The 13,274-nt window shown below is 33.2% G+C and overlaps 1 protein-coding gene across 1 annotated transcript in view; it reads right to left on the bottom strand.

Moving 5' to 3' along the window:
* LOC140749237 (uncharacterized) overlaps window positions 1-13,274 on the bottom strand; it is a 95,354-nt gene that overhangs the window by 9,332 nt on the left and 72,748 nt on the right. The window contains exons 19-20 of the mRNA XM_073082283.1: window positions 2,519-2,682; window positions 1,361-1,464 (exon numbers count right to left, since the gene is read on the bottom strand). Coding sequence (XP_072938384.1) covers window positions 1,361-1,464; window positions 2,519-2,682 — 268 coding nt within the window. The remainder of the gene's footprint in view (window positions 1-1,360; window positions 1,465-2,518; window positions 2,683-13,274) is intronic.

Below are 13,274 nucleotides of genomic sequence, written 5' to 3'. Positions count from 1 at the left end.
AAATAAAATGAATACGAAACAAACTTTTCCCCCTTACAAAAGTACTAATACCCTTTTAAATTTCATAATCAGAGCAACCACGATAGGTACTCACAACTTACTCGTATATCAAAACATACCACCACAGCTATTTCTGACATCTTTATAACAGCAGTGTTATGCGCTACTGTTTTGAGTGTTTTAGTACTACGATACTGTATTTACTATAATCAACCCCAGATAACAGACCACAGATGCGCCGCTACCCCTGAGGACTAATCTGGAACGCCTCGGATAAGTATGTCTCCCTTACCACACTCTTCTATACAAAACACATCAACGTTTAAAATGGCTGTTATGAGGCAGAAATAGGATATAAGGGTAAAACTCCTACTAGATCTTCCAACTTCCTCATATATTATAAAGAAAAACATACCGTGTCACGCACTCAAATATCAATCCATACAATAATCGTAATTCCACTTAGTTCTGCTATACTCGTAATAGATAGTTTGAAATAAAGTGTATTATATTTATCTATCTATCTCTCATCATTAATAATAACAAGAACCGACTTCTATCACACTGATAGCCACCTCGCTAGTCAAACGAAAAAACTTCTACTACGAACTCTATTGTAGAACCTAGAAGAAGATAATAGTTCTAAACAATTAAGGTTATAGAAAACTATAGGTTTATTATGAAAACAATTTTCAAATGAATTTATAAAAACAAAATGTGTGGTAAAGTACAAGTTGTTATAAATCTTGACAATATAATAACCTTTTATTTAATATCTATTTATTACCATTATAGGACGGATTTTAGAATTTTTCTTAGGGCTTTGTCAAATAGTCAGCTATATTAAACTAAGCTCTGTGTCATCCTATATTTCACCATCGAAAATGTGAAATTTCGAAATTATGTGTGATGTTGAAACGTAGGTACATATTTGACTGACTGAATTTAACAAAGCTTTTACATTTATAACTCATCTTCTCGCATATTTTGCAAAAGAATTCCTTCCATCCTTCCATCTTTCATCCATTTAAGGTCCAATGCTATGTGTGTCGATTGGGAGTTCCTTATATCGGCACTATCATACTCGTAAAAAAACATGCTACAGATTTATCGAATCTATGGCGTCTGGCAATATGTTTAGTCTGAACACTCAGTAGCTAGTAGTTAGTAGCTAATAGTTGTAGTCAGTAGCAGTAGCTAGTAGTAGTTAGTAACCGTTCAAGTTTTATTTGGTTATCTTACCTGGGATAAAACAACACCAATCCTATTTTAAGAGCTTATATTAATCCATTAAATGGTTCAATTTCAATAATTTTGTCAATAATGTGCTTATAACCTAATACATCTTAGTGTGGCTCACCTTGGTCACATATCCGAATACGTTTGAGTAGAACGCGAAGTAGTTCTTCGTGATATACAAGTGACCCTGTAGCAGGAGGTCGCCGACCAGCGCACAAGAGTAATCTGGAAATTATCGAAAAAAATAATTAATCTATTTATAAACGCACAAATACTTGTGACGTAATCACGAACATACACAAAATTGGATTTTAAATTAATATTGTCGCGGAATAATATAAATAATTATGTATTTTATATAGTATATAAAATATCGTGGCTGAGATGAAACCATTTTCGAATCTATATCAATAAAAATACTATTTATTTCGAGACTGCTGCCATTTTGTAATTTACAAAGTGAAAACGCCAGATCTTTGCCTAAATATTTTCTTCTCTATCTAACTCCATTATCTTTATTTCCTAAACTCAAAGCACATTTTTTTATATATGCCTTATATGACTATATATACTTGAGGTTACTAGGGCATTTAATGGTAACGACTAAAGCACGATGTCATATTTCATATTTTGAATAGGATGACAGCACCACATATTGTTTTCCATAGAAAGCAATGTCCACATCTATTTCGAGTGACAATATTTATGGAAAATAAAAGCTGTCGTTTTCCGACCACACAAAACAAACTGTCATCTACAAATATTGACGGTGTTCTCATTGTCAACGGAAACCCATAGTTAAACAATATATTTTACTGATATGTCGCGTTTGAGTATGTACTGTATAATATAAAAAACAATAATGGACACAGATTTATAAAGTATGAAAAATTTTAGTCATAGCAAAGTAATTTGTTAATACACATACTTAAAAAAATCAGATATGCGAGCCTGGGTGTCGAACCCTGAAATCAAAGCGAGAGATCGATTTACACCTTGTTGGCTACATATAATTTCTTACATCTATACTTATATTATAAAGATGTAAAGTTTGTAACTTTGATTGTTTGTTTGTTTGTAAGGGCTAATTTTATTATGATTGAACAAAAAGCGGGCGAAGCCACGGATACTGCTAGTTACAGATATGACCATAAATTCGTGGTGCGTGGTGTAATACATCATTTCATCACCTGGCTCGTTCGACTAACGAATTTTAAAAGGCAAACACTGTATGAGAAGGGTAGAAAGTTAGTAGAAATATACAAGAGCTTATACTAACAATTGAGCACTCGTTCTTCAGGGCCGACTTGTGGGAAGTGCCGTTGGAACTTCTTCTGGCGCGCCTTGCTCGGCTGCTTGCCCTCCGTCGTGTCCTCCGCGGTGACGCCCAGCGCCGAGACCCGCACCGACGGCGCCGAGCCCGACAGCGGTTTTACCGCATGTCTACGAAACAAGGAAAATATTATAAGTGGTAGGTATACGAATAATATTGTGGCAGAATGATTTTTAATCTGTGGTGCGGTGAGGCGCGGTGCGGCGTGGCGGGAGAAATTGAGTTTTGGCGGGAAGCTAATTGTCATAATCGTCATTGTTATAAAGTATTTATGAAAATATATCATCCTGCAAATGTTTCTTTTATTGTGATACACTCAAAAAATATGGCTTTATATTCAGAAGTGGTATGACATGCTCACATTCATTGTGAGCATGTCATAGAGAGATAAAGATATAAAAAGGATGTTATGCCAGATGAGAGAAAAGAAATTATTCCAACTAATGTCGGAACATTAAAGTCGTAATTTGTTAGCACGATTATCGATGCTGGTGATGATGAGGATGATCGTAGATAATGATGGTAATTTATGAGAAGGCATCAACATGTTTAGTTTACATAAATGACGATACTGAAGATCTTAAATAATTAACTCTAATACATTCGATTACTGAAGTACCGGTTGATGTGAAGTAGAAGGCCCAGTAGGTGAAATCGTATCTGAGTAAATGCTTTAGGTGCAATTTATAACCTGTTTCAAGTGGGACTCTGTAAGTCATTTTTCTAATAAAATGAGAAGCAAGAGGTGCAGCATTCATTAACCAGATAAGTATGACGTGTGTTAACAGCTGTTAATACACTTGAGGTAAGGCTTTGATATGCTGGTGAGAAGTTTTATTTTACATTGAATAAGTTTTATTTTACATTGACTGCTTGCATATGATAATTATTATTAATTAATAGCCTATGCATTTTGAAGTATAATGCAGCAGGCGTTACATTGGAGGTTCTTCTGAGTTTACAGATGTCCGTCCTACGGTGACTAACTTCTATAAGCTAACTCATCAGTCTTATCTAGATTTTTTTACAATTTTGAGATTTTGTGTACAATGTGTGTTGTGTATATGCCTGTGTGTAATTGATGTATGCCTTGATTTGTTTACTAACACAACTTTAATAGTCTTTTCTATATGATATTAGTTGCAGTACTTAAAATAAAACTTGTTGTAACAATTAATGATGCTTGTTGTAATGTTATAAAGCCCAGGCCGCTCAACTAATATTATAAGGATGGGCAACGGTGAAAGTCTTTTATACTGTAGTTGTGTTTATTTCTCTACAGGAGCTTCATACAGGGACGTGTGACTTGTAACAGTTATAACATTTCAAGATTACCATGATGTGGAGTAAAGTCAGACGCTTAAGACTTGTGTTATAACCTTGGCAACGAAGACTGGGTTATAGAAGAGGAACTGGAGGTAGCGATGGTGCTGTTAGTGGCGCTCTTGGCACGGTTCCTGAACAAATCACATTATGCATGATTAACGCAAGTTAAGTTCTAGAATTCTGTATGGATCTGGTAAATAATCTTCTTTATGATGTATGAGTGTGGAGCAGCAGCATATTCTCTATTAACTTAGAAATTTGACAGAGACATGATACATTACTGAGACATCTCGAACAAGATATTATAATTAAACCTGAGGTTTGGTTAAATAGACAGTCACATAGGTACATAATATGACTACATACATTTTGAGTTTTAGAAATCATTATTTTGCACAAATAACGTCTATAATATTATAGAGTTATACTGGTGAAGCATTATGGTGTGCCTAATGCAGGGTAAGCGTTAACGATTGAGGAGTGCCGGTTAACCATTCATGTTAAGAGTAGCGCTTATTCAACATTAGTGATATAAACTTTTCTGATTGAGCGTGGTGAGATACAGTTGCAGGAGAGCTAGATTACTAGAGAGGAGAGCTAGATTACTACAGTCATAATGGTTTAATAGGGAAAATATTGTTAGTGGACTATTGTATTATTTAGTTGTGGATAAATCAACCAATTTGTTTCTGTGCTATTCGATGTGACTTTCCACCTAAGTTACCTAAGTTGCCACCCACAAAAAGGAGATATGTTGTGTGTCCTTGATATTCCTAAGTATGTAGGCTATGAACATAGAAAGTTACTCACTGACAGTACATACCTACTATAAGTACGCTCACAATTAATTGGGAGAAATGTCTAAAGCAAATATTTATGAACAATTTGATGATAATATTGAGTACGCGAATGCAGCAAGTCGTGGAACTTAAAATAATAAACTGCTATTTAACATATAGCCCTTTCGTTCCATGGTGCCGATGTTTAAGTGTTAGTGGTGGAGCTATGCTGATTAAGTACAGCGAGAGAATACTGACGAGACATAGAAATAAAGCTAGGTGCTCATTAAGTGACTAACGTTAGATAATAGTAACAAGCGATCGAGTCATAATAGCTTAACATTTTATTACATATTAGAGATAAATAACTTAAGTATCTTTGTTGGTATTATGCGTAAACAAGAGGATCTGTTTGTACGAGTATATTGAGAAGCACACCATTCTTGACCTTCGTTTCCGTAATTGCGGTGGAGATATGAGCCGTTTTTGTTAGTGCGAAAATGAGAGGATGAAATACCCTTGTTGCTGCAAACCCTATTTTATTTATCAGAGTTGCAAAGAGTCAGAATTGCATAAGATGAGCCATTACAGCTGACATCATATAAAATATTTTAATTTATTTCGGGTGTTCAATTTACCATACTTAATAGAACTTGATGGCTTCGGTTTTTTAGGTTTTAAAAAAAATGTATTGTGGTGGGAATTCTAATACACATAGTCTAAAATAACATTTTTGTAGTCAGAATACCCTTATAATAGCCGGATAACGAACACACTTGCTCTCTGAGATTTCTTATTTCAGATATCTTTGGCAAATAAAGATTGGGCTGTCTCCTGCTAGATGAAGTGATGCATTGGGACTAATGGGAGTCGAGTAGAGAATGGATGTGAACAACCTTAAATGAAGCCGGTAGCGCCCATAGGAGAGTACTGAGAGGTTGAAAGGTTAACTAATACGTCCTAAAGAAAGAGGGAGAATAAGTCAGAATAGAGCGTCGGAGAAGAGGATACTGACATGCATAAAAAGTGTTTGTGGCAATCATAGAAAAGAAAATCAAGTAGAAGTGGTAAGTACGAGCGAATGTATCGGAACCGTTGTCGCCAAACTCACACTTGCGTTTTTCTTGTTACATATAACACTACTAAAGTTAATATCATTTTATTGGTCATTTATAGTTAACTCGAAAGTATTCTAAAATATACAGCATGAATATGTAAAAACAACTTAGGTGCGTATAATATTAAAGTTTATTTTTCTACAACACATAAAAGCATTTACGTCATTTAGTATTTGAAAATGTAGTTCCGCTACTTGACCATAGATGGCAGTGATTGGGCTTTATGCAATTATAGCCCTAAGCACTTTAAACTTACGGACCAAACTTGCGTAATATTTCTCCTACTGGAATAGTGACAAAAGAGTTTATTTACGATAAAATTATCGATACTCATCGATTTACTGTGCTAGCTATAAATGTAGAATAGAATTAAAATTAAACAAGGATTAATTATTAAAAAGTAAAATAAAAAACATAAGTATTACATCCTAAAAATGAATGCACGAAACGAAAATGTTCCCGAAAGTAGACCGATGCTGTTGAAAAGGGCAGCTTAAGATTTTGTTACATATATAGAGTAACAGATGAAGTTTTTAGCTATTTAAGCTGCCGCAGATTTTAAATTTGTTTTAAAAATATATTATAAAAAAAATAGTTAGGTTAAAATGTTCAAGACTCTAAATACTACGTACTACATAGCTAACGTATTTTTGTACATAGATATATTTTGTAAATGATATAAAGTAAATATATAAATGTTAAACATTTAGTAATTGTTCGCATCCTTAACAATTATATAGCATCGATCTATTTCTCCTTACTAGTAGCACTCATAAATCCAAGCCATCGAAAAATAATGAGATATGTCATGAGAGATATGATATGTGAGTACACCTCAGCTATGTGAGTTACAGCTATCACGTAGCTTACGATACTTTTTGCCGCAAGAACCTAATTTTAGATTTATATAATTTTATTTTCTAAATATAATATTTTCCCTTTATAATAATGTATATTGTAAAATATCGATAAGAAAAATTATACTTGCCCCCATCACTTATTGAGTAGCGTGGATTCTTCTAGACGTTTTGGTATGGTGGAATCAATTAAAAATGAACTTTATTTGAAAGCATTAAGGTTGATGTTAGCGTGACTATGTGGAAATTATTTTTAAATTTGATATTTTTAAGATTTTAGGAAATATAAAATAAAATTGTACTCAGTGATGGTACGAAACACCTCCATTTTTAATTGTCTTCTTTCTGCTATCATTTTTACATTCCAAAATAGCATAATATGTCTTAATAATTTATTTTATAGAATTTGACAAACATCTGTCTCGAACCGACGCTCAAACATGAGTAGACTCGTTTGAAGGCAAGTGAGAGTAACAACGCCTAGTAGTGGAAGCCGCGCCACGCCTACTTAGCACTTCCACTTGTTTTTTCTGTTCCATGGTGGCAAAGGACAGTGAGCCTAGATGGAGTGGTACTTATGCACACTGGTTAGAGAAATAATTTGCGTGGTCAAAGGCTATTTAAAAATATGTAATTCATCGGAAGTAGATCTATTATATGGAAATGGAGGGAACTATTACCAGAGCAAGGAGTTTAGAAGTAGTAACAGAGGTGAGGTGAGGTGAGATGAGGTGAGGTGAGGTGAGGTGAGATGAGATGAGATGAGATGAGATGAGATGAGATGAGATGAGATGAGATGAGATGAGATGAGATGAGATGAGATGAGATGAGGTGAGGTGAGGTGAGGCGTCAATTGCGGCGCAATTGTGGTCGGATGGCCGACTGTGGCAGAATGATTTTTAATCTGTGGTGCGGTGAGGCGCGGTGCGGCGTGGCGGGAGAAATTGAGTTATGGCGGGAAGCTAATTGTCATAATCGTCATTGTTATTTATGAAAATATATCATCCTCCAAATGTTTCTTTTATTGTGATACACTCAAGAAATATGGCTTTATAATATTAAGAATACAGAACAAAGCATGCTATAATCGCACAAGGAAACCTGACGAACCTGATGAGGAAAATGGGACAAAATTATTAAAATCGTATATTTTTACCGGTTCTTGATAATTGTTCAAAATTTTGAATGAATCTAACCGTTCAAAGTGGGTAAAAATCGAGTTCAATGATTTCATCACATACCTAGATACCCTATGTATCTGGGTATGTAATAGGATCATTAAACATACACACAGATTTAATAAAGTATTTTCATGTTCATAGCTTCGAATTTATCGAACAAAATAAGATACAATAAGTAAATCAATAAATTATTATTACAATTGGAATAAATCATTGCACTACAATTCGCGATTCTTTTGGCATAGAATTTGTTGTAATAATATAATCCTTATTTTTTTGAAAATTTTCAGTGTATCTGCAAACATGCAAATTTCAAGATGTATTATGAGTGTGGGTAAATTCTGTTTTTATTACATTTTTTATTAGTCCGACCGAAGGTTACACGAGATATAAACCAGTCATGAACAATAACTTTGGGTTTCTGAACATTGTAATTGTAATATTTTACGATAACGATGGTGCGAATTCGTGTTTGCTGAATTACTAAATAGTTGAACGTTAAACATAAAATAGAGTCAATAATTCTTGTTCCGAATTAGCGGAATTCTATTGGGAACAAGGTATATATAGTATTTAATGTAATTTACGGTAAACATCTTATGAATAGAAACATGTTTACGGTAAATTCACTAATTCCTTTAAAACCAAAATCAACATAGGAAATGAAATGGAATAGAGTAATATTGTTAAATTAATTTTAGATTTGAGTATTTGTAGTATAAAAATCTTCAATCGATTTTCCTATCACTAAAAATATGGTAAACATACATAAAGAAATAAGAATTAGGAATTGTTAACGATGCGTAGTTTCCACATAACAATAATACAAAAGCATACATATCTAACTTTATTAAAATTACTGATGATGTGATTCTTAAATCCTAGAGTATTGATTTAACATAAAAAAGTAATATGATAAAAGTTAGGTCCTTTTGTGACCTTTTTAGTGATAGTTTCTACGGTTTATTAATAGAGGAGGAAAAACTAACGCCCCCTCTTAATACTGTAAAAATAAAAGAGACAAATTTATTGAAAGAAAGTCTTTAAATTTAATTAAATGATCTGAAAATTACAAATGTACAATATTATACAATTTTTAATGATGGTTAATAAAGTATCATCAGTAATAAAGTATCATAATATAATAATGTGTATTAACACAATAGCGTAATAAGTCAATTCCACTTAATAAAGAACTCTGTAATGTAAGTTATCAATCAACAAATGGCTGCTCTCAGTATCTCTTAATCTGAAATATGGATACTTACATGCGCTTTAAGTATAAAAGCTAAATGAAAATGAAAAATAAAGTAATAATTATATGCAACCTGTTTAAGAAAATCGTATGTGCAAACATTGTACCATCTTTATCAATATCAAACAGGTTCAAGGCTTTCGTACGTAAAGTACTTTGTAGATAACCAAAAATAATTGAAATTATTAATACGAAAATAATAGCTGCTCCCGAACGCTTAGACTCTAGATGAAAGATCTTTATTATCAGAAATCATGAGATTTGTTGAAATAAACAGACGTCACGGGCAATTCATATGAACTGACTTTTACCGATGGCGTGACGTACTAAATAATACAAAGGCATACAAATTGCAAGTGCGCTAAAGGTATTTGTCAATACATTTTACATACTCCAAGTGTATCACTCATCGATAATGAAATGCATTCATATTTCCAAGTTTATTGCACTTTCAATTCTTGCCTATTCAACGCCACAGTGTAAACAACTCAGTAGGTAGTCGCTGAACATACTAACTTCAGTAAACTACCCACGCTTCTCTTTGACGTCCACACAATGATCGATCGTCTCATAAAACAGCTGAAAGAACGCGTTATCGCCTCCACCGTGTCTGTTTACAGCACTCGGTTTACACAAACTGTATTGTTGTCGCGTATACCTATTCATCCACATCTACCTTCACCAGTCGGCAGACGTGTGCAACATCGCCAAACATCGTATGGAACATTTTTATTGCAGACTCGTGATTTTCTAATAAAAATACTCAAGTCATTATACTGCAGTCTTGATAAACTAGTGCTATGAAAGTTTACCCAATTCGATCTTGGCTAAGTTTTGACTGCTCTAAATTATATAGGGCAAATCTAATTCACTAACCAATTTAATCTTTAATTGCTTGCTTTAATTGGCACATAATAAAATTGCAGTACGGGAAGGCACGCTGTCAGAAATGGTATCCAATTACTGCATTGCGAATAAACCACAAAGATCTTCTCGCAAGGCAGTGCTAAACGCAGAGATGAGTTAACACTCCTTAATGAGCAAATTTCTCCTAAAATGTTAACCAGTTTCAAACACAGCGCTTATAATATAGCAAACTTTGATGTCTCGATGACAACTAAAGACAATTCAAAACCAGTCTAATGAAATCCGTTCAAAAACAAGACTCCATAAAATATGAAATAAAGGCAATACATACTTTTTCAAGAAGGACACTCCCATTTTTAGAACAAAATTCAAGCGTAACACCATAGAGACACCAATACGAACAACTGAGCGGAGACCGTGTTTGTTCCAGGTTATATTGAAGCCTTCAGAATTGGAATTCTGAATGAGAAAACGGGAGAAAATCTATGCAAAACCGTGTCTTATTTCAATGACATAAAGACGATGATACGCGCGCTCCACATACATAAAACATTGTATGACGTCGGTACCTACGCAAGTTATTGAATTTTAATACAGCATGGATAAGATCTACTGTTATGCTGCTTTCCATTTGGGGCAGTGTTGAGGAAATAAGAATCACAATTCCCAGAAATAAATTCAATGCATATGAATTGTAAACATTTTCGAACAAGATGTTTCTGGAGTGATGATTTTGAAAATCAAAAACAGTTTATCCATCCGTATATATTGAATAACATTTTACCTGCATATAGCATATGAATAACATTTTTGATTTAAACGATGACCCTATTTTAAAAATGGTTAAATGTATAAATTCTTCACTTATCTTAGAATATCTATAAGAATAAGATAAATAATTTATGAATCGTTCGAATCAACATTGAGGTTACAAATAAAAAACTTTTCGAATTAGCGTAACAAATACGACGACTTTGAAGATTTACAAAATATTTGCATAGAAAACGTCATTATGTATTCATATAAAATAAGAAACTTCAAGATATCATTTTCATCTTTAGGATGATATAGAGATAAGAATGAATAAAAGCGGTCAAATGAGTGTGCGCACCTTGAAGCCGCCGTAGTCAAGATGATCATTCATTTTACCAGCCATAAAATATATAGATTCATTTATATTTATTATTTAGTCTGAAAGTATTTTTAAAGCACTTAAATCTGAAAAAATCCGTGTAATCAGGATATCCGAAGACTATTATGTCGATGGTATGCCAAAAGGTTTCTTTTCCCTCTCTGATTAGCTACAATACAGATCAATTAATTTCATCTTATATTCTTTTCCGTGATTATTTTCATGTTATCATTGCATATTTAGAATTTATTTCATTTTATCTCATAATTTTATGAACATCGCCATCAGCCACTCATATAAATCATCTCATCACGAACATTTCAATTGATATAATTTATTTATATACATACGCGTACTTTTACAATGAGGAATTAAAATTAATACTAATTATTAATTAATAATTATTAATACCACTACGCTACTATTTGTTAATAAAATATCTAATATTTGCAAGGCAGGTATTTAAATAGAGAATATGTAAAACGCTCAACAATAAATATTATAAATAATTTTTTTGAAATCACATCGCCTATCATTTTTGTCTAGGTAATTTGTACTATGAAAACATTCTAAAAAAATTGAATACAAAGGGATTCTCACGCACACTCGAAGCGGCCTTGCGCGTGCGCATCGTCAACTACACGTCTAAATATTTAGGCTTCCGATACTTTTGGACTACTCACACTGTTGCAAATCTTAAATTTTTATATCACTTCAGCCTTGTAGTTATTTTTAATACAAAAATAAGTACCTATAATACACATCTAAAGCATTGCTAAAATTATAACATAAACATGTTCGAAGTGTAAATTAATACGTAAATTTTTATTTGATTGACTGTTTGTTATAAATACTTTTCTCTTTGATGGTACAACTGAAATGGGCTTTCCGGTTCAAATTATTTAGAATTAGCCATATATTAACATGTATACGCTAACCAAACTGCCAAATAACACTATGTATATGATGAATAGCAATACATATAATTTAATTTAAAGGCACAGTAAATCTTGTTTTTTGCCTATTTTAAAATATAGAAATATCAATTGAAGATACCGGCCACCGCGGCCACAAGATATCATCTATAATCAACCCCAGATAAGGTCACTGCTATCCTTAAGGTCTAAGTTAAAACGCCACTGATGTCTTCGTTTCTAACCGTTCAAACCAGAAGAGCAGCGCGTGATTATGAGGTGATTATGAGGCAGATAAGTGTAGCTGTGTCCATTCTGGAGTCCCACAAAGTTCTACTACAAAACTGCAGTCAAACTATGTAACTTTAAAATATGTTTCATCTATTTGTAAGATCTGAGCATACTTTACTGACATTAAAAAATTCTAATGTTTGCAAAATATTTAACACACAAGGATTTACTTATTTGTATCATTAATTAATTGCATATTAGTAGCAACCGAAAACTACAGATACATTATTATTCCAAATAAATATCAAATGCTAGGCTGATTCAAAAGTAGGCAGTTTTTTCGCTGACCTCATAACATTTAACTTTCAAGTGTAAAGTTTTATTAATGTCTTACAAGAAAATTTGTACCTACATTGTATGTGCACACTACACATGTGCAGTATGTGCACTGGATTTTATATATTACATACGATATTAGAGGTTTTAATAAAATTTAAAGGTGACAGAACTTTATGGTCCCACTCCGGAGTACTCCGCCACACCTTTTCTGCCTAATAACAGCTGTTTTAACGTTGCTGTTATGCTTTGAAGGGTATAGTAAGAGAGACATACTTATCCAAGTCGTTACAACTTAATACTTAGGGGTATCCTAGAATCTGGGGCCAAGTCGAGATACGATTCGCATTTTATCTGGGGTTGACTACAGATAAATATATACGGCAATAGCCACATACCATCAGGTGGACTGCATATTGTTCTACATGCATATTATAAACAAAAATAAATCTTTATATATATATATATATATTTCTTATGTGCGTGTGTATGTCACTGAACTCCTCCTAAACGACTGTACTGATTTTGATGAAATTTGTTGTGTGTGTTCAAGAGGACTAGAGAATGGTTTAGATTCACAATTTAGTCCATGGGAAAAGGTTTTTTTAATAAATTTTTAATTCGTAAGTAGTTAGAGAATCGGATACTATGCATTTGTTCAAGTGATGATCTTTAGCAAAGTTGTTGTCCAAGAGCCCACGAGGGT

This window comes from Epargyreus clarus, unplaced genomic scaffold (genome assembly GCF_041222505.1).
Source record: "Epargyreus clarus isolate Ecla_fem2 unplaced genomic scaffold, WU_Ecla_fem_2.2 ptg000017l, whole genome shotgun sequence".
Lineage (NCBI taxonomy): Eukaryota > Metazoa > Arthropoda > Insecta > Lepidoptera > Hesperiidae > Epargyreus > Epargyreus clarus.
The sequence above is the reverse complement of the archived record's forward strand: the minus strand, read 5'-3'. Positions and strand labels throughout refer to the sequence as shown.